The sequence below is a fragment of the Amblyomma mixtum genome, chromosome 4 (assembly GCF_055824585.1).
Source record: "Amblyomma mixtum isolate Tamu chromosome 4, ASM5582458v1, whole genome shotgun sequence".
Lineage (NCBI taxonomy): Eukaryota > Metazoa > Arthropoda > Arachnida > Ixodida > Ixodidae > Amblyomma > Amblyomma mixtum.
The window spans coordinates 79,422,228-79,448,078 of NC_143015.1; the positions used below are offsets into that span (position 1 = coordinate 79,422,228).

Consider the following 25,851-nt stretch of genomic DNA (forward strand, 5'->3'; position numbering starts at 1 on the left):
TGTGTAGTGCAGCGATCCTGAATTCAAATAAACAAATGAAAAGCCTCCTATATACATAGTCGCGAGCGATATTCAACGCTGCTGCAGCGCCACCAGATGAGCTTCGCTGACCGCAGTTGCACACACCAATCGGCCATCGCCGCAGCCTTTTTTGGCAAGTTTTAAGCTGGGAGCCTAAAAAGCTGCGCTTTCGTTGTCATCGTCTTTGTCAGCTTCCACCCGTGCGCAAAAAGAGCACGCGGCAAATGCACTTTCCAATCAAGTTTCTAAGGCCATCTGACGAGCATGGAGCAGGATAACGAAGAACATCAATTTTCATTGGTGTGAATGGATTAAGTTCCGCATTTGGGCTCAGTTAAAACCGGAGCCCACATGAAAACGCATTCCTCTCGGCATCAATCACATGCATTGATCGCCCCTGCATTTTTGTTGCTGATGCAAAATAAACTCCAAGAATGGCTGTTGCACTGACCTGATGGATTGGCCAGCTGAATTAATTCGGCACATGCAGCGTCGAGCTTAGGCCTTTTCAGTATGGTTGGGAACATGTAGAAAGCAGGTATTTAAGGAAGGGAGGATGGGGGGGGGGGGAATTCAAGCTGATTTCCTCCTCTCCTCCTCCACCGAAATTTTCCCGCCAGTGTTCTTTGTTGCACTGCACAGCAACCCCGTCAAACAAGAAATTACTTTGGGCCCCTCCCCCCCAAAAAATCCTGGCTACGTGGCTTACTTGTCGATTCTTACGTTGATATCACTGAAGATTATACCCATACTTTCGTGTACAGGAGAAAGCCTTGTGGCGATTCTTAAATTAAGCGCACAAAGAGAGAGAGAGAATGAACAGCCCTATTGAAAGTCACTAATCAAGCGCACAGCCTTGCTCTTGTTCGATCAAGGCTATAGCAACAACTGTGATTTCTGAAGGCTACCGGGCTCTTTCCTCTAACACGGTTACAAGCTGGGCCGTGCATTTAGATAAAGTGCTCAGTGACCACTCCACACAGGCGTGAGTTGCAGCCATTTGAAGAGGACATTCTGGCGCCTATTGTTGTTGTTTCCATTAGTCAGATGAAGATTACGCAGGCAAAGACAACAGATACTTTTATCCTACATTCATTACCGAAACTATTGAAGATAAGTGCCCGTTGAGGATCCGCAAGTGGATGAAATTATTCCGGACCTTTCAACTACGTCACCTCTTTCTCTCTATCTTATCATGCTCCCACCTTCCTTCCTTCCTTCCTTCCTTCCTTCCTTCCTTCCTTCCTTCCTTCCTGTACAGTGCGGTTGAGGTGCCCACCGAGAAGTGAAACAGTTACCGCACCATTTCCTGGGCTCAAAAAGCCACGAATTGAAAACTGAGTTCCTTTAGGAAAAGCTCCTATCACGTGACGTTCCAGCTTCTTTAACTTGTGAAATTTTATTCTGCCATGCGCAGCAGTTTTTCTTCAATTCAAAGGATTGAAATAATTTAGATACCTTGCGGGTGAAGCCAATGGCGAATTAGAAAGTAATCGTCCGAAACACTAGTCATTGAATAAAAAGGCCGCCACCGTCTCGAAGACGTTGAAGTAAAGAGCGTTAGATGTTTGGTGCTTCAAGTGTCAATGTGAGATGGTCTGTTTTCTAGTTGCCGCCACAGATGGCGCTGTGATCTCAGGGTGGTAGCAGACCCCACGTAATCTAGAAACATGATGAGTAGTTGCTGCCACAGATGGCGCTGTGATCTCAGGGTGGTAGCAGACCCCACGTAATCTAGAAACATGATGAGTAGTTGCTGCCACAGATGGCGCTGTGATCTCAGGATGGTAGCAGACCCCATGAAATCTCGAAACGAGAGGAGTAAGAGCTGATTCGCCCTTAAAAAGCAGGTAACTAGCCATCATCTTCATCTTTTGGGACGAACAGCGCAGTACCGATAGCTTTGCCGCAGTACGACGTAGTATACTGCCTCCTATAAAGCGAATCGACACTTAATATTCACTGCGTGTCCTCACCCATCGATGGACTGACCTTCATCTCCAAGCTACAAAAACGCGGCAGTAGCCGGCGACGATGCAAAGCTTGAAATGTCACTTGAAGAAGTGTCAAACGCATCAACGCAATTCAAGTAAGAATCCGACGGCGACCAACATCAGAAAACGCTCTCACAAACAGAAAAAAATTAAATTTCATGAATACTCAAAACGCTTCGCGGCCTACATCAAAGGCAAAGAAAAACCGTTCTGTCTTTCTCACTCATTTCTCCCATGCGTATACGGACCGGCTGTGTATGCATACATCCACTGCGACGTGGTAGGCGCCTGTATCAATTAACCCCACGCATTGGCCGGCGCTAAATGCTTTTTCTTCCACATCGCTGACAGAACCACCTGGCGTCTTGATGCATACGCGTGGGGTGTCCGATCCACGCAACGGATGTAACGCGTCCGCGTCACGTTCACTCACATTCGGATGGGAGAAAAAAAAACTAGCATGCGCTGCAGATTGAGACTATTACGACCCTCAAGGAAGAAGAAAAAGAAAGAATAACACGCCTCGTGCGTGTCGGAGCGATGTAAAGGAGTCCTGAGCTGAATAATCGTCAGCGACCGTCTTTCGGCTTCCCTAACGAGGTCCGACCGACACCGGAGGTTCCACTTAGTGCGGGTATAGCGTATAACCTGCCGTCTCATGGGCCCGACTCGGGCTATGGGAAGCAGTCAACGACGACGGCGATCGTTGTGGCACTGGGCTAATCACTGCGGCAGCCGCAACCAAACGCCCCGCGGCGCCCACAGCACCGGCGACTGATTACCGACAATCAGTCACGCGTCTGCCGCACGGCGCGCCACCGATCAATCAAGGGGCCTCGAGGGCCGCGCCGGTCTGGTCCCCCCTCTTTCCTATACGACAGCGGAGCCCGTAGTTTCGAGTACGGCATATATGCAAGCCTGCAAGGATTGCCGTCGGAGTAGCGGGTGTGGTCTGGTGTCATTATTTTAACCCTGAACAGCACCTGCGCAATGGAGACATTGGATGAAAGTTCGGGCTTTTTAACGATTGTTTATTCGATGCAAGCAAGTATTAAAAATGCAAAAGGGCAACCTAAATTTGTGCACTATTAGCGGCTGTTCTATAAAAGTAGTGATTAAAACTGATTTCTATTGTCCGCCGCGGTAGCTCAGTGGTCATGGAGCTCGGCTGCTGACCCGAAAGACGCGGATTCGATCCCAGCCGCGGCGGTCGAATTTCGATGGAGGCGAAATTGTAGAGGCCCGTGTACTGTGCGATGTCAGTGCAAGTTAAAAAACCCCAGGTGGCCGAAATTTCCGGAGCCCTTCACTACGGCGTCTCTCATAGCCTGAGTTGCTTTGGACGTTAAACCCCATAAACCAAACCAAACCAATCAATGTCGTGATACAATAAAAGTTCAGTCGGGAACAAAAGTATCTGGGCCGCGCCTTCCGTAAACGAAGCCTATACCTGCATTATTAAACCGCTGGCCAGGGGCCACACTAGTGGAGGCGAAAGAACAGTGTTTTGGTTTTCACCACCACAAGTGCGGTCTCCAGCCACAGGGTAATAGCAGAGGTATCCGCCTCGTTCGTTGAACACGTGGTCCATATACTTTACTCCCTGACTGTACGTCCGATCAGGTAAGGGGTAAGATTAAAATCAACACGAAACTGCAGAATCATTCTAACACTTGTTGCCATGGAAGTTTGCACTCACTGAAAGCCTTCAGCTTTTTTCTTGCGAAGATTATCTGTGACCGGTGTTACTGAGACTTGGACAGTATTAGGACGAAAACGACTGTCTCAGTTATACGTACGCAAAATATTCAGAACTGTCCGCGTGCAACCAGGACATTTCCGAGCAGAAATGACTGAGGAGGGTTCGAAAAACTTTGCTTTTCGTCCTTCCATGGAATAAGAATCGTTCATTTGGGAGGTTAGTATATGGGCAGAAAGTCAGGAGGCCAGATGAGATCGGGAAGTCTGGGTGGAGACGGCAGCCGCAGCGGTCACAAGACAGGGCTAACAAGAGATGAATGTGAGGACCTTTTATAAGACAATGCACGTATAACAAGGTCTACCCCGATGGCGGGACTGCAAGCGATATCTGTATGACGTGTCCCCAACACCACCTTATTTCAGAACCCACTCTACTACCAGGGACAGCTTCATACTGAGAATACTCGGAACATCGCTGAAAGCAACCGCTGTGTGGCGCCTCTGGAGGACTGTCATCATGCAGGAGACATGGAACGAGACGTAAACAGCTTGAAAGGGCAGGTAAAAAAACACAGAATGTAAGAACTGGATCAGTTCAATGCAAAAGAAGCAGATTGTAGAACTATACCGAAATTGGAAAAGGCAGATCAGGAAGGAATCGTTCTATGATAACTCAAGATGCAGTGGCCTACACTTTGATGCGATATCAGGGTGTCTTAGAAAGCACAACTACAAAAAGGAAATATAGTCCAGAAGATGACACGTGTGCAATGCGTGGTGATATGTCGAAACAAGTAAACAGCTTATTCTCGAATGCAGTGGCATCCATTCAGATGTCTTTGCAGGCAGAGTCGCTCTCTCTGAAGCCCTAGATTTTAGAGATAACAATGGTCATGTGAATGAATCTGCGGTGGATGTTAGCAAAAAGGGATTGGAAGATTGGTGGCTTAAAAGCAGAAAGGTGACATATTACAAGTGTAGGATTAAAAATGCATTTGCAAAAAATGGCACATTGATATATATATATATATATATATATATATATATATATATATATATATATATATATATATATATATATATATATATATATATATATCGGTTTATGACAGCGTAAAAGAAATATACAGATAGGAAATAAAAGAACCCCTTCCTTCCTTCCTTCCTTTCTTTTTCTTCCTTTCTTTCTTCTTTCCTTCCTTCCTTTCTTTATTTCCTTCTTTCCTTCCTTCCTTCCTTCCTTCCTTCCTTCCGTCCGTCCGTCCGTCCGTCCATCCGTCCGTCCGTCCGTCCGTCCGTCCGTCCGTCCGTCCGTCCGTCCGTCCGTCCGTCCGTCCATCCATCCGTCCGTCCGTCCGTCCGTCCGCCTGCCCGCCCGCCCGTTCAGCCACGAATGGTCAAAACATGAACTCAGCAGTTTTCTGTCATGAGGCTTTCCGGCACTAACGCAGTCTACCTGCAAGAAGTTGCACTCACCCCTGCCGGCGTACGACCATGAGATGCGCAACAGGTAAATACTATTCGGCCATATTATTCGAATGATGGATGCCTTATAACTACTCTGAGCGCTTACATGTTTTCTGCGGAGATGCCCATGAAATGTCACATTTCTAACAAACCGCAGAGAAATGCGTAGCAACATATGTGACAGATCAAAAACATAAAACAGCTGAGAAGAGCATACAATTACATCGTGTGCATTCCATCTGATGCATAATATGTACCGAGCTGCCCTAATAGCGTTTCTCGGATGTTCATTCCATCCGTGAACTTATTGACAGACCTTAGAGTATACAGTGCTATTATACTGTATAGTGATTCACTTCCATGTCAGTAGCCGCGACGCGAGAGGCGGGACGTCTATTTCGAGAGCGAATAATTGGGCAGTTATTGAGGCGAGGCCACCGAGCTTGTTCACATCAAGCTGATCATGACACACTTGCCGACTGACCTGTGCTGACGTCAAGGGCGTCATAAGCGCGCGACCACTACGGCATAAAAATGGTGTTTGCTCTCGTAATAATCGCCCTCCAGTTTTGGAAAGTCGCGAAGCTATGCTCCGGAGATCATGGACGGTTCAGGAGCATATAATTTGCGATAATGGTGGCGTCGAAGAAGGTATAGTGAAGGCGATGGAAGTTGTCATTTGATAGCATAATTGTATAGACGAAGCGATATACGAAGGGCTGTTTACGTCTTTGTCTCTCGTCCGGCGACATGTTGAGGGTTGGGGCAGCAGACCTATAGTTTCTGAACAAAATAGTTTACTGAGAACAAAATCCAGAAAAAAAAGGCTGGGAAAAGAAAAGGGTATTTGAAAGCGGCCAACACTCCGCGCGCTCTCCCCTATGCTTTGGGTTTCCAGCTCCTTTTAAAAACTTTGGCATTTGTACAGAACTGCGCTATCATATGCTGTCACCCATCTAGCACTGAGATTAGGGCACCTAGGCGGCGCCACAGTTAAAACCATTGGATTAAAAACGGCTCGGGAACGAAACACTTAGCTGTACTGCAGCGAGGGAGTCTTAAAAGCGATTAGCTCTAACTGCGAGACATCTCAAACCCTCATACGTGTCCACAACAAAGAGGTCCCCAAGGAAGGGTTTTAAGGCAATTCTTGGGGTAGCCTTCGTAGCACTCCTCGGAGCGTTCATGAAATCTGTTGCCGGAAACCATGCGACGGTGGGGTTGAAAAGCTACATAAAACACATTACGCTAAAGAACCTTCAACTAAAGCACAGTAAGACCGACGCGTAGGCTTTGTCTGCACCCATCACGGCTGCATACGCTTGGAGTATGTAGTTTAAAATGGCTGTTCACGGCGCCTCGAAAGGGAAACGAAGCGCCAGCCCCGTAGGCAGCGCGTCCTAACCTGTAACTTCATGGACGTGGGCGCCGTCATATTATCAGCACTTTTCGCGACACAAGAGGTCATTCATTCGTAAAACTCTAAGCGGATAACTTGTAGGTTTTGTACATTAATCTAAAGCGAAGCATGAAAGCTTAACACACATAAAGAACTGCCCAACATCGCGGATTGGTTCGCTGGGTCTCGCCTCTTTAGACAACGTGCGCTTGAGGTGACTCAACTTTGGTGAGACAGGGTGCCGGCGGGGTGTATGGGGTGCGGTGTGGTGACATTCACGTCTTAATCACGAGACAGCTAGGCACGTGATTATGACGTCATTTCGTCGGAACGATCCTGTCTCCGCGCCGGAAGCGTTTAGCAGCTGACGCTTACTAAAACACGGACATTTATACATTCATAAAACTCACGCTTACAATTTCAGCAGCGCCTGTACATTTTATCGTCGGTGGTGTCGCTATCCGCTGCATGCAGCCTCACTGAAATGCGAGCAGACTTTCTGCGGCCGTTCAGCAGAAATTGCCTGGGAATAGAGACACGTGCGACATTAACATAATAGAGAAAGCATAGGTATCCGGCGACCAAAGTGTTTGAAACGAAAGAAGGGTATACCGTTCATGTATACAGCAGTTTTCGCTCTTTAGATCCATTGTTCTAGCCACTGAGGCTTTTAACAAGGCCGGAACACATCAGTGGAGATGATGCAGTGGAGATCATCGTGAAGTTAACTGTCACACGGTTCTGGACCATGTATGCTATTTGCCCTTATAAAAATGGTCTATAGACAGTTTATGGGCTTCTTATAGACACTATTGTCTTCCTATAGATATTGCTTTCTGTCGATTCGTAGTCTACAGACTTTCTACAGACAAAAGTCTATGAAATGTTTGGTTTGGTTTATGTGGTTTAACGTCCCAAAGCGACTAAGACTATGAGAGACGCCGTAGTGGAGGGCTCCGGAAATTTCGACCACCTAGGGTTCTTTAACGTGCACTGACATCGCACAGTACACGGGCCTCTAGAATTTCTCCTCCAAAGAAATTCAACCGCCGCGGCCGGGATCGAACCCGCGTCTTTCAGGTCAGCAGCCGAGCACCATAACCACTGAGCCACCACGGCGGTCTATAGCCATAAATCTATAGATTGCCTATAGACTGTCTATACCCTTTGTATTGCCTATAGGCTACTCTATAGGACTTGTCTATAGAGAGTCTAGACTTTATAGACGAAAGTCTATAGACAATCTATAAACTGTTTAAAATAGTTTTTGTAAGGGAGGCCGTGTTCTGACCGCGCTGAAATAGAGCGCGGCCTGCACTCGCAGTCATTCTGATCTGACGTTTGCCAAGTGAATGCGCCTATGTCACCTACTGTCTCTTCTTAGGGAGCACGAGTTCACCGGAATAAAAACTTTTCTAGTCAATCTGCTTGTCTGTTTCGTCGAGCGCGGTACCTCCAACGTGACAGTACGAATCCACGCTTACAGAGAGCTCTCACTGCGAATGCCTGGAGCACTGCACAAGTTCAAGGCCAAGCAGACGACCCACTGGTGCCAGCAACCTCTGCAACGTCATCTGCGTGTGTCGTCGAGCAGCCGGTGTTCTCTCAGACGCGTGCAAGGTGTTCGCGTATATACTCACGGGGCCCGGTGTCCCGGGCGCATGCATGCAGGTCTCATTAGTGGAGCGGGCTGCCCCTCACGCGCCGATCGTTGCACCCCTCGCCAATTAATGGCCGGGACGACCTCGTTTGGCCCCCGCACCGTGCTTCATTTACACCTCGAACCGACGCCGCCACTACCGAAGGCGCGATCATATAATGGCAGTCTGCGTGAGCGGTGGCGCTTCCCCCGACGACATCCTGCATTCACGCCAGACAGAGGGCGCTCTTGCCGCCGTGTACACGAGCGCCATCTGTGAAGTTCTGTGCACAGTGCACCATCCAGGGAACGAGAAAGGCGTTATGCGAGGGAAGGGCGCTTTTGGAGCAGCCCAACCGAAATGAAGCGCGACGGCAGTAGTCGAACGAGCCACTGTAAAGGCAAAATTGCGAGGACACTTGGACACTAAAGTGTTGAGAGGCGAAAGCCGAGGACAATATGCCGTGACGACTTCCGGTGGCGTCACACCGTTCCCGTGGCTATATCGATACCCACATTATACATCTTTCGGGGATCTTAAGTGTTAATTACGCTTAATTACGCATTTTTCCATTAAATTTGAGACAAATACGAAGTTATTCCGATCATTCTGTGACAATTTTCACCACGCTGTGATGACTTCCGGTGGATGTGACGTCGCACCGTTCCTTTGGCTGTATCGACGTCTGCGCTGTTTAGACGCAGTTTCGTCATTCTTGCCTATAATTAAGTAACTAATTACTCTACAGTGATCAAACTTGGCTTCTAGGTTCATTTTTTTCAGCCTCTATCTAAGCTTTCTTCGATCTTTTTCAGTTCCCGAATTAAACGCGCGTGACGCGCTTTGTTAACGCACGGGCGACAGTATCAGCCATTAAAGGCTAAAGTAACATACGGCACTGCTCCAAAGGCACCAAAAGGCACCATTTCAAAGGCACTGTGAGGTAATATTCGAAAGGGAACATTCGAGCGGCATGCACTGCAAAAGCACCATTTGAAATGAACGGCGAAATAGACCAGCATTTGAACACGGCCTACAATATAGATGAAACCTGAGCAGTGGCAGGTGAATAGCTCTGATGAAGGTGGTGGTGAGGCATCAGTTTTGGGATGAACATGCAAGTGTGCTCTCAACATTCCGGCGCAGAAACTTCAAAGTAGCCCCCGCCAGCTTACAGCTCGTCGTTGACCGCATCCTGTTGAAAGTGTTATCGAAAATGCCACCCCAAGCAGCACAGATAATTGGCCCAATATTGGAAATGTATGGTCTCACTCAGGTCCTTTATAGGATCGGCCTGTGGCAATACATTTTTAATTGTTGCTGGGGATGAGGCAAGACCGGGGTCCAAGCACAAAGCTTCAGTCCGAAGGTTTCAGCACCGGTGATGGGAAACTGAGAAGCGTGCAGTGGGGAAATATATGTAGTTTTCTTTCCTCGCATTAGTTAGAACTGCAAGGTTGTGTAAGTGTTCGTTGTCGCCTGCGCCTGTCAGCTTTTACCACTTGTCCGTGATTACTGAGTTCCTTCTCTCCAGCCCTTATACGTCTGATTTCGGCAAAACCTGAAATGAACCAATGCAGACGCAGTTCATCAAAAAAGAAACTTCTCTAAAGTTAGGTGCATGCGTTTTAGAACGTGTTAAAAATCTGCGATTCTCGATCGCACAGCAGCAAGTGGACGAAGGCCTGAGTACAGCCTCCGTAACAGTGCACGGAACTTTCTTACAGAGGCGCAGCGAGGGCAGTCTCCGCGGAGACGGCGAGCGTAATATGCCGTCTGATCGCTTTTACACTTTACGCTCTTCTTTCGCTTGGGCCGACTAACAACGCACACTTCTGGCGTTGCGTTAATTTTCACTGCCTCTTCTTTCTATCCCCAGCTGGCAGGGAACACTTATGCATATTCATGGCAGGGCTGCTCTTAAACAGCCCCTTCGCAGAAACAGCGCCGGGGCTTTTCATGTCGCCCCGCATCTCTTCGCGGTATCCCATGAATGCGCGACGCGCTATTAAGAGCTGGCGTTTGTTCGCCGACGCTGTTTATTGAAAATTTATCTTGCCGGTGGGTGTATATAGACACGGCGCACGCTGGCGTCGCCTGAAGCAAAAGCCTGTACAACAAGCGCCGTTCGAGGACAGCGCCGCCTGCAATGCTCTTGCCTCATTTTTTTTCTTCCCTCTCCTCCATGCCCCTTACCCCAACGGCTGCTACGCTTTACCCTGTTCTTGAATGTACAGTGCTTTGCTTTTTAATTGCTTCCATGGTTGTTTGCGATCGACGGCCTTGTTTTGGATGCGCCTTTCTCCAGCAACACAGACTGTAGTTTTATATGTACAGTACTCATATATATAATTTTTCGTTTTTTGAATGTACAGTGATTTTCTTTTTAATTCTTTCCGTGGTTGTTTTCGATCTACGGTCGTGTGTTGGCTACGCTTTTTTCCTGAATCGCAGGCGCTTTACAGCTGACATAGTATATATATTCGTTTCGATTGGAGGACCGATCTATTTCAGAAGTATATATATATATATATATATATATATATATATATATATATATATATATATATATATATATATATATATATATATATATATATATATATATATATATATCACGTTCTTTAATGTGCTCTGATTTTCTTTTTAATTCTTGCATGGTTGCTTGGATCTACAGCCATGTTCTGGATCCACTTTTTTCCTGCATCACATTTTTTTTTAACACACACACACACACACACACACACACACACACACACACACACACACACACACACACACACACACACACACATATATATATATATATATATATATATATATATATATATATAGATATATATATACACACACACACACATATAAGCGCACTGATTTGCTGTGGTACGGTATACGCGACAACAATTTAGTCCCGGGCACGTCGCTCGGCGTTTTAGCACTTCTTGTTTGTTTTCCTCGGGAGCAGCGTTTCCACTTAAACGCAGGTGCGCTTTATCTTCCGTAATTATATCTGCGCCGCACATTATTCTTCGAAGCCGCAACCCTCGCGAGCGCCCTCAAGACACCCGCGAATGCGCGAAGTGTGCGCATTCGAGTCGCAGCGCCACCACTATACACGCGCGTCGCAATTCCGAACGCTAGCTGCCACAGCGTTCATTTTTCCCTCCATTTTCTTCTACCTGTTTTTTGCTGTATGGTTTTCGACATAAACACATCCTTTCTCTCCGGGGCTTATATTTCGACGTCGTCGGCTACACAAGCTCACACGGCGGCCTCTGGCGATTCGTCTCTTGCGAGACGGAAGATTAATGGAGTCCCGCTTTGATCACAATGACTTTATTAATGGCGCCGGCGCGGCGCCCGTAATGAAGCCGTTGCAAGTGACCGGCGTCGCCTCTGCGTATACGTATATTCGCTGCACTTAGCCGCTTGGGCCAATGCTCCGTTCATAGCGTGGCTCTATGCGTGTAGTTTGAGACAGTGCAATGAAAAGCCTGGACAGTGGCCAAGACTGGACAGTCCGAATGGACAGTCGAGGTGTCCAAGCGTTCTGGCATTGTGTGTGCTTGTGCCGTCGGTCCGCACAGTCGGAAGCCAGTTTGTCTCGAACAATGGCCTTCATTCACGACACTCGGTCGAGCTTCGCCGCCGGTCTAACTTCGAAACATTCGCGCTGTTGAAATTACGGGCTTCATGGCTCCTCGACACGTGAGCTCACGAAGTGCGGGCAAGGTTTCAAGGGAACTACTGAAGTTTGGGCTAGTTGGTGCTGATACATAATACAGAAATCTGTTGCAGCGCGAACGAAACGGGGACTACATATCAGCCCAAAGCCGTCAAATTTAATGAACAGAGAGCTTCATCCCAAACATATCCAACAATTCTGGACAAAAGCATTTTTGAGCAGGAAACCGTTTATGAAAGCAAGTTTTTTCGTGAAAGATTTCACTATAAAAATCGATATATCCGCCGAACACCCGACGGCAGTCTTGCATATCTTTTCTAGTTTTTGCTATCGTCAAAAGTATTCCCCATTGGTTTTGTATACGGGAGTCTTAACTGTTCGATGCGATCGATGGAAGCACTTGTGCATATCTGAAAAATGGACCATTATCTTCAATATTTCCGTAATGGTATGTAACAACTTTTCAGTTTTCGAAATTTTTGTACGAGAATGTTGGACACGATAGGGAGCAACAACGGTCCCTCTGCCTGCATCGTCTCTACCAATGCCCGATAACGCCTATAGTTTACAAACATTCTCTAAAGTTTAGCAGTTTCGCAGGTTGAACACCTACATGCTACTTTATAAGGCCGTGTCAATAAACTAACAACTATCATACAAAACACAAAGATGGCTTCTTATCAAAGGACTACTTTCTTGAGCGTAGGAGCTCACAGTGCGGCTATAGGCTCCGGAGTCTCTGCCATGCTGCACGGAACTGTCGAGACAATGCCGCGAATGTGTATGTATAGCTTAAGGTAGCCCCATGCACAAGCCATCAAAATACCAGAAGAAAGCGCACAAACGAACCTATTTTGGGGAAGTAGCACGTGAATGACCCACCATAATACGTGCATACGCTACGCACGACCTCGGGCACAAAGTGTATCAGGTGGCGCACTCGCCGACTGGCCTTCCGAGGTGTGGTGTAGCGCGAACTGTGTATATATACACCATGTCAATAACATGTTTGCTTTAATAGACATGTGTGAGAGACTTTGCCGTTAGGCCGCCCCATGGCACTTCTAAATAGCAGGACAGGTCAGCGCTACAAGGCAGGAGCAGGACACGATTATGGACGCCCAAAAGCGCTTCATCAACAACAGTGGCCAGAATTGAGATTGGTTCGGTTTGGTTTAATGGGGTTTAAAGACCCAAAGCGGCTCAGGCTATGAGCGACGCCGTAGTGAAGGTCTCCGGATAATTTCGACCACCTGGGGTTCTTTAACGTGCACTGACTTCGCACAGTACACGGGCCTCTAGAATTTCGCCTCCAGGCCAGTATTGAGAAACAGACACACCAGGCTATCTTCTAAAAGCGTTATGTCCGTAGACATATGTAGACGTATGTGTGTAGAAATATGTGTAGACATATCGGAGATATGTGCGGTGGAATACGTATTAATCTTAATGCGAGTACAGTTTAACCCATAGCCAAGAATTCTGGAGAAAAGTATTTTTCAACGGGAAAGAGTTTACGAACGCAGTGTTCTCACGTATCGCAAGATTTCACTTTAACAATCAATACATCCGCCTATCTCCCTCGAGCAGGCTGTCATTTTTTTTATTATTAACCTTTTTGCCATCGTTAAAAACCTTCTCCATTGTTTTCTTTTTTTTATGGCAGACTTAGCTCGATGCGAGCGATGGAAAACTTTAAAGGAATGATTTTGCTACAGATCGGAGAAATGGACCGTTGCCTTCAATATTTCCCTAACAGTAGCTTACGATATTGCAGTATTCAAAATTTTTTCTCCAAGAATGTTGGACATTCTTTCGGCCTGCTGAACCAAGTCTACTGTGGCCCAAATTCCATCCCAGTTACATGTCCAGACTGGCAATCTCTAGTTAACATCTACTATGCCAGCCATAGCCCCATCCCTGCATACATGCTGTTGCGTCATCAGTCCCCAAGATCCTCTGCCGGCCCTGATCCCGTTTTTACATCCTTGCAATCCTCTGTATTAATTTAAACGAGCTCCATCTATATCCGCTGCATAAATTGTCTCGTTGGCCAAGCCAGTTTCTTCTTGTTCTGAGATTATCGGATGTCACCAACAAGAAAGCGTCTGTTGCCTAATTCACGCTGCTTTCTCTCTGTCCCTAGGAACCACGCCAGTTGTTTTCATTCATTTCGCTTGGTGCGCTGTCGTCAGTCTCATTTCGAGCTTTGTTATCTCCCTGGTTTCGGCCAACTTCGCAATATACTGCCGACTAAACCAGATATGAATATGTGCGTGATGCTGGCGCCGCAAGATGCCACATTGGCCGTGACAGTTTTTTGTAACTCGAACGCCCGGCGAATGCATTCAAGTTTGCTCAAATTACCAATCTGCAGGTAATTTTGTACGCATCGGTGAGATTCAACAAGAATATTTGAGTGAATAGACGTAGTTCTTTAGTGTCATGCTGCATGCAGCTCATGCGTGCGTAAAGCTTTTGTTCCTTTGGCACACTAGTGGTTTCGTTTGAGAGCTTCGACAAATTAGCATTCAAGCGCAACGACCGTCAATCCATATTTAGGTCCTTAATAGTCGGCTGTTAATTAGCACAAGAGACAGTCGACAGGACAATGGTATTAACAGATCGGGGGCAGTTCAATCACTCACTTTTTTAACCTAATCTTCTGTCCAGTATAACGCTGTCAATACTTGTTACAGACGCGTGCAGTGGACGACATCTTAGATATTTCTTGATTTTATGCATTTGTGTAACAGAAACAGACTGCATCTTGTCCACGCAGGGCTCGACAATCCCTGCCTCCCCACGAGTCCCTGGGCAGCGCACGAATTATGATGTTTCGCATTAGGTGGGCTGTACCCCCCAAGTTGAAAGACATGCTTCCCTTGTAGGACGCTCATTGGGAGATTAAGCAACGATGTTTGTTCCCCCAATTTTGAGTTGCAGCTGGAAACGTCAGCACTTATCTAGCACACACGAAGAAAACTACCCTGATGAACCCAAGGCATAAGAAACTTGCGGACAGTGGATTGAGCCCATGCATTCTAGAATGTGCCGTCTGAAGGCATGTCATCTATGTGATGAGCATCCCTCATAGATGAGCGTCCCTCATAGATGAGAGTCCCTCATAGATGAGCGTCCCTCATAGCCTGCGTTGCTTTGGGACGTTAAACCCCAATAAACCATCTATATAGATGAGCATTAGAGAAGGCCAGTGCATGAGCAACGTTGGGGCCCACGGAATCTGGTTTGGATTAGTTATCTCGTCCACAATAACCCCTTAAATTAGGTCGAAATAACCCACTTGTTGACAATCAAGAAATCACACAAGGAAAACAGTGAAAACGGTCTTTTCAGGGTACAGCCTGCCAGCACCACAACATCATAATTTACAAGCAGCACCAGCAAGGTGTGCTATCTGGGAAAGAAACCTCCACAAAGAACACTATTCAATATACACGGCAAGCACTATAACCCGGGCATGCTGCTGGTCCTTTAACGACCACTGCACATGACTGCCTCGAAGACTGAATAAATGATGCCCCCCATCCTGCCTCCTCACCAGCCGCTCCCTTCCTTAATGTCTTAATATAGCAGGAAGGTGGGAATTTATGAAGAGGCAGCGTTTAATTGCCGCCGGATAATTTTCCGCAGCAGAGGCATCCAGCTTCCGGTGTTGCCGGCACATAGGGTCACAACAAAGTGTGTGAGCCTGCGACGCGATGGCCTGATACATGACCGCGCGGCTCGCCGAAGCACAGCTCGGAAGACGAAACTACTTGCTATATATAATATAGGTGTGTGCGGGGACCGACACATGTTCTTTTCACGGTCGCTCGCACGTTAAGATGAGGCTATAGGCGTTAATTGCCCCCTCTTTTTAATTGCCGCCGGTGGGGCTGCCCCTGTTTGCAACGCGAGAGGCGACAGCTAAACTAAAGAGTAGCGCATTTCAGTTTTCTGACATTTTTTGTTGGTATTTTCCTTTTCTCTTCTGATAAGTAGCTACTGCGCTGCCGACGCTGCAGCGTAACTATACCATGCAAGTTAGGGGTAAATGTCTGGCGCTCTGGGCAATTTGCATTCTTCTTCTGATTGAAACTGTGATGGAATGAATTCTTTGTGTGGTAAATATGATGGAAGCGAAGGTATTCTCAACCCTTTATTTTAAACGCCCGTAAAAAGCCCCTCTGCCCAAGATTTACCTTCTGTTCACCTCCACACATAAAGAAAGCATGGAGCGCTATACGATTAGAGATCATTCTTCCTCCATACTCATACTCGTTTCTTCGTAGAAGCTAGAACATATGACAAGAGCCTGCTGAGCTTTCAGAGTTCTCGCTCTTTGTGCTATTCTATGTACTGGCAGTGGCATAATGAAAACTGCTGCAAAAGCGATCTGGTATCGGCTGTCCCTGCGACTTCAACGGGAACCCAATTCGCGTAGGCCTGCCCGACCGTCGAGGCAAACGGGAATGACACTGGCTATCTATAGATTGCCAGTGTAATTTCTCTGTGATTACGGAAGGAAGCTCTTTCCTCTGTACTCATGTATACGCTTATTTTATTATTTTCTTTGAGGGAGTATATCGAACTTCTGGGGCTTCTTTCTGTGAAAGATGTTTTGCAGTATGGTCACGGCCTTGAGCGGAAAGCAGTGGTAGTTAAAAATGGATCCCAGGAATACGCTAAGCAAGGAGAGCTAACCGCTATCCATGATGGCGATTTACTTTTCAGAATGATTGCAGACGCTGACATTGCGCAGCGGAGCGACGGGTATGCGTAACAGTGCCGCCAGGTGGCGGTGATGGTGTCGGTTTTTCAGATTTGACTTCGAGGTATCTTCGGAGGTGAGGATTTGCGTAAACGATATGAAGCACTGAGAAACGTGATAAAAACTCGGTTTGCAAAAAAAAAAATAGATAAGCAGACAAATTTCGAAGTTTTCTGCAGCTCACAATCATCACAGAGTGCCTAATGATCTCCCGGGCCAGGACTTTTAGATACTTGAAGAAGCCCTTCGGTGTTGAAACATATTTGTCTAGACCACCGCGGCGCCTTCATTTTTCTGAGCACGGCAAAACTAACCTAGATTCAAAGCCAGGTAAGGCCGATCGTCTTAGGCTTCCTGCCAAGTGACTCAGAAGAAAATATGGGTGAGATGCTGAATCACATAGGGCAACAAAAGGAAGAAAACAATGATCACTCAGAAAAGATTATTGTCTGAAACATTGGAAGCTAAACGGGCCAGTCCAAGTGTCAGTTCTAGACAAAGAGAGTCTCGTCTTCGTGGTCGTCGTCTTTGATACAAAATGGACCGAGTACGTTCGCTACCCTAGCATAAAAATATCCAAACCCTACAAAATACACGTATCAAAAATACCCACATTATGAAATAATCCTCTGATATTTCGTAAACGACTCTTTTCTCGGAATTTGTTTCTGCTTCACGTATATCGCTTGATCCCTTTCCCTCAGTGCAGGTATAGCAAACCGATTTCAAGTTACGGTTAACTTTCCTGCCTTTCCTTCTCCGCTTCTTCCTACTCCTTAAGAGAGCGATCTAAACCATGGTATTTTCTGAAGGCATGCGATCCTTATTCCGGCTTTGGTACGGACTGAGATGTTTGCACGATTCGATCTATTATATACTGTGTACAGTATCAATTGAAAGACAAATTATAGCACATCTAGAGTCATGAAGCCTGCATAGTGGTGAATTTCTGAGGGGTACTCCTGAATGTTTCCTTTAAGTAAATGACATATTTGTTCCGTCTAGCTAATGTGTCGCTACAATAGCCAGAGTCCATAGTAGAGAGAGTTCGGTGACTTGGTTCTCGGTAATCACAAAGTGAACAAGGGATGGAAAACCTCACGGTCCTTGCCAGCGTTTCGACAAGATGTACTCTTGTCGAAACGATGGCAAACACCATGATGTTTTCGCTTCCTAGTAGACGTTGCGACTACAAGAGCTAGCCAATTCATCTTCGAAATTTGTACTCCCCGGCAGTACATCCTCGAAATTTCATCCTCGAAATTTCATCCTCGAAATTTGTACTTCCCGGCAGTCCACGCTGAATTAAATATCCGTAGCGTCAGTTTTTCCGTCAGGAAACTTTGCGAAACTCTACCAGCTGGATAGTATGTAGCGAGCAGACGACAGCAGTTGGCGGAAGCAGACGACGCGTCTCCAAACGCGACGATCCGAGCAAAGACCAGAGAGGGCGTGGCCAGAAGCCAGTCCCGCCCCTCCGCTGCCCCCTCGCGGCGCTCTTATGCGAGCAGTGGGGGGCGCCATTGTTGAGGAGAAACAAAGTAATAACGTGAGGGAGTGCTAACTGCCGCGCGCGGCGGACTGTTTGTTTTCCCCCTCCTCTCCGTAGTCGTCGGAAGCATTTTTTGTTTTCAACCCCCCCCCCCCCCCCCCCCCCACACACACACCAGCTTTTGCAAGAGCATCGCTGTTCACGCTGGCAACTTCCTATTCCCTCGTTTTATCGTATACTCGTTTTTTTTTAAATTTTACTCCTGTACCATGGCCCGCGGTCCTGTACCATGGGACCTCTCGCTGTATGCGCTTGTAACGTTTATTGTATTACTCAATAAACTTTCAACTTTCAACTTCCCATTCCGTGTGCTACGGGGTTGCCTTTCCGCCGCCTTTCTTCAATTTATGAGGCGTTACTTTCTCGTCTAACTCGACCGCTCGGTTCATCTGGTGAAAACCGCGACTATAAAGCGTAGTGATAGGGCGCGAAATCGTGATGGTTTCCAATTTTTTCTTCAGCACTTGTTTTGGAAGGTCATTGTCCTTGTTCTCTTCCAACGTTTGGTTAGCAGAACCTATGGCGCACCGAGTCCAATGCTTACGTAAATCCCGCCTGTGCACTACCTACATGATTTACACAGTTTGCATGGTCTGCCTTTGTGTTTTCATGGAGCCCCTACTCCAGTATGTGTTAATGACATGTATCGGTGTGTGTGTCGAAGACACGAGTTTCACGTGCGTCTACTCACCGCGATGAGAGTGCCAGCCAGTGTGTGCGTGTGGGTAAATTACACCATATATGGTATGGGTATGCCAGAAAAGAAAACCAGGTAAACCAAGAATCAATAAGCCAAGAATCAATAAGCCATCAATAAGCCAACGACTGCGAGGCAGAGCTGTCCAGCTCACATTTGGAATACCATGTTTTTATGGTGAACCGGGCAAGAGCGGCGTCAAAAGCCAATGGACTCCTTGAATAAGGGCCCACCTAACCATTTTATGCATTAAATGTTCTCACCTTATTATTCTGTAAGCGCGGTGGGTATTTATTTATTTATTTATTTGGAATACTGCCAACCCCAGAGGGGACATTACAGGAGTGGGATGAAAAAAAGAGAAAAAAAAGGAGAAGAAAAAAAAATAGAATACAAATATACATGATGAAACAGGGTCAACAATGCGTATAAGAAAGAACTGCCTTTTCAGCGAGCGCAATAAATTTTTCCAATGTTGGCTGCGCGGTAATACATGGTTGAAAAGCGTTCCATTCGCGTACGGACATCGGAAAATAAGAATACCAGAACGAGTAGTTATTGCAAGAAAATTCCTGTATCATATTTGAATGTATGTGTCTGGTTTGGCGCGTATGTCTTAGATCTAGAAAGTCTGAAAAATTTAGTTGGAATATTGCGCTTCAACACGCCTAACTTGGTATGATTAGAGATTTACATGGGAGGCAAACTGTCGTGGCATCTCCTAAAGTGAACTGCTCGTGCGTGCCGCCGTTGGTTCACCATAGCAGCTCGTCATGGCACGTATGGATGTACCATTTAGCAGCGAACTGCACGGTGTCAGAACCTTGTTAGTATGCAGGTGCGGGCCGGCTCGAAAACTAAAGCTCGCGTCAAAAGTGAATTGAGAAAAGCAAACGCCACACAGTGACTTTTTTCGCACTGTTAGGCGGCGATTTTACACGCTTAGTACGTCTGTTTCGAGTCTTTAACGCTTCTAGAATTTAATATGCTGAGTATAACGCATGCTGACTTGATGACACTACTTGTCGTTAGTGTATAGGAAGTCACGCAACGTTGTGACGTCACCGCGTGCAGGAGGCTCCTAGGAGAACATTTACCGAAGGTGGCAACGTGAGTAGTTAACGACAGAGTTCACGCTATTTACCAAGATTACGGCGTCGGTATGCTACTGGGCTGTGCTTCGGGATCTGGCGACATTGCGTATTCTGCTCAGAACATGTGTATAGACCTTTTCACTGGGTGAGGGGGATACCGAAACGCCTCCTCTCTAGGCTGTTGCAAACCGGACCCACAGTGCTTACGTCAGATGCACACATCAGCCCAGTCAGCAATATGGTGAAACCTAGGAAACCCTCCATGGAAAGGTCCATAAAAAGAAGTGAAACAGAATAAATCTGATTTTCCCGAGGCAGTCTCGCCGTCATCCTCAACTCAATAGAAACCTTCGAAAAACAAGCATCTCGCTTACCTAACACCCCACTCTACTTGGCATAAAAAGCAGTATTCTTTTAGTATAGCTATACAGCGACCAACTTTCAATGTAGTAGCATTCCCTTCAATGGGCACAAACTTTGACGTTGTTGCTACTGTGGCGTCAGAGTCAAATGCAGCGACGAAAGCTCTGAACTCGTTGGGAAGCCCCGTAACCACAGCTATGCGCTTCCAGTCTCGCACCAGACTGCCACTGACGCAACATCCGCTGGGACTTTGTCGTGTAGTGTAGCAACAACGCACGTTGCTGCACGGTTGGTTAGTGATTGTCATTGGCTATTCGTGCCATTCCGGTAACGCCACTTGAAACAATCCCAGGAAGTATGAACAAACGCTTCTAGTTTCAACAGCTTCCACCGCGTGCCGAGCGGGGCTGGAGACTCAAAATCACCGCGGGAAATTCGAATGTTCGCTAAATTTCACTTCATTTTCTATGGCCGTCTGAAATAGTTGGTACCAGCGCAAGAACCCATTGATATAGGTGAGATTTTGCAGCGAGGCGGAAGAGTCGATCTGCCACGATTATAACCATGTTCATGTAGGATCTCTTCGGGCTTTCTAGTTTTTTTCAAAATTACAACCTTGGTAGTGTAAGTTGAGTTATGTGCTGTTCGCTACTGGCGATCAAGAGATGGTGCTAGTTGCTAAATCGCCAGGAAAGTTGGGTGCGCGTTGTTATGACCGTTACGACCCGTTAGGACCGACCGGTTTATGCGTGTTGCGCGGTGCCATGCGTTAAAACAAAACAATGCAAAAATATGCACTTGCGCAGCTACAGCTGGCTTTATATCTGATTAAAAATTGTCATTCTTCTACTGGCGTCCATGGTGCGCACTTTGGTTCGAGCACGATGTTTTTAGTCACATAACGCCAATATTTTCCTCCGTTACATGTTCTCAAGCAATGGCGCCAAATTTGAAGCAGCACAAGTGTTCATAAAAGGTCTAACCGCGGCTACGTTTGTACAGATTGTGTAAAACACATTAAAGATTAACCTTTAGCGACCATTTGTTAATTGCAAAAATGTCCATTATAAACGTCACTGGAGTTACTTCGTTTAACATTCTTCCATATCCCTCAGGGGACCTAGCGAATGCGTCTTAGTATAGATACGAATGTAATGTTTAATGCTCCGGTGAAGCGGTGGTCCCGGGTTCGAACTCCGGACCAGGACGAATTTTTCGTTAACTGCGAAGTTTCTGAGAAAGCTGTATAGCCTTCCTTTGTAGCCGTATATATGGCTGCGCTTGGGGAGATATCAATGAGTAATTACTCCCTTATTACAAATCTACTCCACCTTGGGGGACTCCCCTGAACATTTGACCAATAATGTTTAAGTGCTCCATCTAGCAGACGGTAGCTCGATATTAGCATTCTTAATAGAACTTCGGTGCCTGCCGTATTCACAGCGTGCCGACAAGTGTCCCTGACATTGCCCAAGGCGCGGTTTCCAAAAATATCGCTCCTTTTATCCGTGAAAACATTTTCTGCCCTCGGCGAGCATGTGACACTTAATTACTTAATCTTCCACTATTATTTTACGCGGAGAAAAGTAAGGGAGAAGATCAGATACGTGGGATACGGCAGGCCTGGCGGTTTCTGGATAACGGGCTAAATCAAGATTATTGCCTTCGCCTTGGAGGCAGTGGGCATCACCTTGCTGATGATGATAATGCACCATCGGGGCCAAAAGTAAGAAACACTTTTTCAACTTCCAGCCCGTGTCACTTTGCGTGGTGGTGCCATCTGACAGAACACTTCTGGTCTATACAATAGAGACCGGCGAAGTGGGCTCGTTTCGACAAATGAAGCGCTTTGTCATGCGGCGCCCTATATGCGGAGTGGCAAGTGTCGGAACTAGGAGGGAGGGTCTGTTACTTTTGCCCGCCGAGGTAGATATGTCTTCACCTCCGCGTGGGTGCAGGCTTAGTATGCATATACGTGTCTGATTACCTTGTACTTGTTCCAGTGAAAACAACACGCGGCATAACATATTCAGGGAACGTCAAAACCGTTCTCAGACCAATTCGAGCTTTTTCCACGAACCTACGCAGGGCCCACGTGAGGAGAGCCACCATACACATGCAGACAACGTACAATTTCTCTGCGGGATCAGCAGCACCACGCGTCGCGAGACAGAAAACGGCGATAGCGGCGCCATTTTTCCTTTTTCTGGTATATATCCCACAGGCGCTGACCACCTTGCTGCGGGGATCCGCGTTTGTACGACGCTATACACGTGGCTCATTAGAGGCAATTAAGCCTGCGGAATCCTTAAGGTTTTTCACGGCCTCTGGCGTTCTTGCAGCGTCACAGGCTGCGAGGAAGTGATTACGAGCGACTGGATGCGGCTGCACGTGGTCTCCTATAGCAAGGCTTGCAACTGTATACTGCTATTGCGTTTCCTCCATGTTACTCGTCGTGTTACCTTCACTATTAACGGCGGGATGTTCTAATATCCCATTAGTGTCACTTCGTGGTAGTAATGACTCGCGGCTGGACAGAGTGCTGCGATATAAACTATTAATCATAATCATGAAGACCATTTGTCACGCAGTGTCGCGTCACGGTGGGGTTCTATGACGCGAAGATGGCGTGAGGTGGGTGACCTCAAGGTCATTTAACAATATCATATATAACCCCAGACTTATTATCCCTAGGCAGGCCGTGAGACCTCGGGAAAGGCGACGCGTGCTCCGTAGGCAACTTGGTGTCAGGACGGTTTTGGAAGAGAATTGTTCTTACAGCACAATTTCCGGGGATATGATGCTTCACTGCAGTCAAAAAAGCGGTTTATTAGTTTCCTGCTCTGAAATACGTCACTACCTACCGTATATCGTATTCCATTACCATTTCGTTCTGACTCTGTGATTTAGCAATTGCGCGCGTGTGTAGAGCTTACTTTCTTTTTTCATTGTGGTGATATATATATATATATATATATATATATATATATATATATATATATATATATATATATATATATATATATATATATATATATATATATATATGAACAAGGAAGTAGTTACATTTATTTTACTAAGGATTGCAGGACAATATAAAGCGACTACAGTGCCGCACTTAATTAAGGTTCAGTACACAAAAATACAGTCATGGGATACAGCAATAGTATTGTCGGAATGTACAGGTAGTTGAAGACAAGATAACATATTCAATACGTGGGATATATGTGAGATTAGAAACACACAAGCACTGGAAAGAAAATGGCAACGCAATAAAAAGAAAGCTGCCAACAAAGGCTCACAATTGAAGTCTGCTTACGAGTGAAGATAATTTTCTACCAACTGAGTGAAGATATCTAGGGATGTACTGCTGGTAATGGAGCGGTCAAGGGTGTTCCATTCCCGCATTGTAAGTGGAAAAAAGGAGTATTTCAGGCAGTCAGTACGAAATATGTGCTCTTTTAATGTTTCTGAATGTCTATGACGTGTAAGTCTTGTCTCTGGGGCCATCAGGTACCTAGTTTTATCCAGGTTGAGTTGATTGTGGAGTAGCTGGTAAATTAATTTTAGTCGTACAAGTTTAGCTCTATTTTCCGGATTGAGAATGCCGGCTTTTTTGAGTAGTTTGGTGGGTGAGTCAGTAGGCCTGTATTTGTTAAACATAAATCTTACTGCCTTTCTTTGGATAGCTTCTAATTTTCCTATGAGGTATTAGTATGCGTATTTAGTTTTTAGATAGTTAGATACTTGGTATGACTTATTTAGTAATCGGCCAGTGGAAGACGCAGGCAAAATTCCGCTGTCATCGAAAACCGAACAAGAGAAAACCGGTAACAATCGCAAGGAATATTTGCGAAGAGTTTCGGCCGCGACAGGTTACAACGGAAGGCTGCGTGAAAGATGCATATAAATGGGAATGTAGTCGGTAGCATTCTTCAAAAAGAATTGAAGGTTGACCGGTTTGTCCACGTTATTAGGACGTTCCGTTTGTGAGCTATATACATCCCTTGGTCACCCGAGTGTTGCTCGTAGAAGACGGTAAAGGGTAGCTAATTGTGGCGAAGATTAATGCTATATTTAGGAAGTGAGGTGTGTGCAATACTTCGGAGAAGGTCTGAGTATTACTCATTTAAATTTCGATAAGTTAACAGCTTGAGTGTCGAGAGGTTCCAAAATCAGTTTTCAAGGTGGGAAAGCTTGAGTCCTTGGATGTGAAAGAATTTTTAGACATTGTTTTTAACGATATGCGCGCAGTATACAGTGCAGTCGTTAGCCCCAAAAAACATTTTAGAGAGAAAAAAAATTGCGAGGTCACTTTGGCGACTAAAGCGTTGAGAGGCGATAGCCGAGGACACTATGCCGTGACGACTTCCGGTGGATGTGACGTCACACCGTCCCCGTGGCTATATCGACGTCCACGCTATTTCGATGGAATTTCCACATTTTAGCCTATAATTAATTAACTAATTAATCTACAGTTATCAAACTTAGCTCCTAGGTTCATGTTTTCCCTTCTATCTGAAGCAACCATTGGTATTCTTCTCTTTTAGTTCTCGAGTTAAACGCTTGCGACATGCTTTGTTAACGGACGAAAGTATGAGCCATTAAAGGCTTTCGCCTTAAAAGGTCATTACAGAGGCTCTAGCACTATATAACAATGCAGAACTCTTCTTGTTTCCACAAGAGATCTTCGTTTCCGATACGCAATACGCGCTCGGCGTTGCAGCGAGGTTATTAGAACTGTATATGCAGCCTATCAATGATTCTTCTTTAGCATATGAGTATAAAGAAAACAAAACATTTAAGGGCCGACATAAAGCGATGCAAGGCAATATCACATGATGTGTCCGCGAGTACAATAATTATCGCTGGCGAATGAAAAGCAACTGTGGGCTCGTTGGCCGCCACTTACATTTTTCCTTGTAATTCGATGATGCATTTTGGATGAGCTGGAACAATGGAGATGACTCTTGTGGCGTAGATGCTGACTTGGCTGCGAGGAAAGAGAAGAAGAAAAAGATATTAAGTTCGCACATCTGCTTGCATCAGATTTTGGCACAACACATAGTGGTATTTCTGCAACTATATTAACTGGTTTTGCAAATATTTAACCGTTAAGACTATTAACTCCTGTTTTATTAACTATTACTGGTGCGTAATAAGGGGTATCTTTGCAAATATATGAACTTCTCCATAGAGACGGTGTGAAAGAGCATGCGCCTACTCAATGGCGTCCCACATCAGGGAGCGCCACAACGTGGTCGAAATCGATGCGCACCGCTGCACTGCGTCTTGTCTTATAGCTCAATCGTTGCTTTGGCACATAAAAACTGATTGATAAATAACTTTACCCGGCAGTAGCATTCTAGAAACAACTTTCAGTTAATGTACACAATAAGGCACTACCTCCTCAGATCCTGCGGGCGATTACAAACTCAATATTGGTAATGAATTGGTAAAACCG

The 25,851-nt window shown here is 46.1% G+C and overlaps 1 protein-coding gene across 1 annotated transcript in view; it reads right to left on the reverse strand.

Annotated features, from left to right (window-relative positions):
- Nucleotides 1-25,851, reverse strand: part of LOC149347148 (uncharacterized) — a 287,424-nt gene that overhangs the window by 196,539 nt on the left and 65,034 nt on the right. Inside the window, exon 2 of the mRNA XM_089585504.1 lies at nucleotides 25,300-25,380. Within this exon, the coding sequence (XP_089441630.1) occupies nucleotides 25,300-25,380 (81 nt within the window). The remainder of the gene's footprint in view (nucleotides 1-25,299; nucleotides 25,381-25,851) is intronic.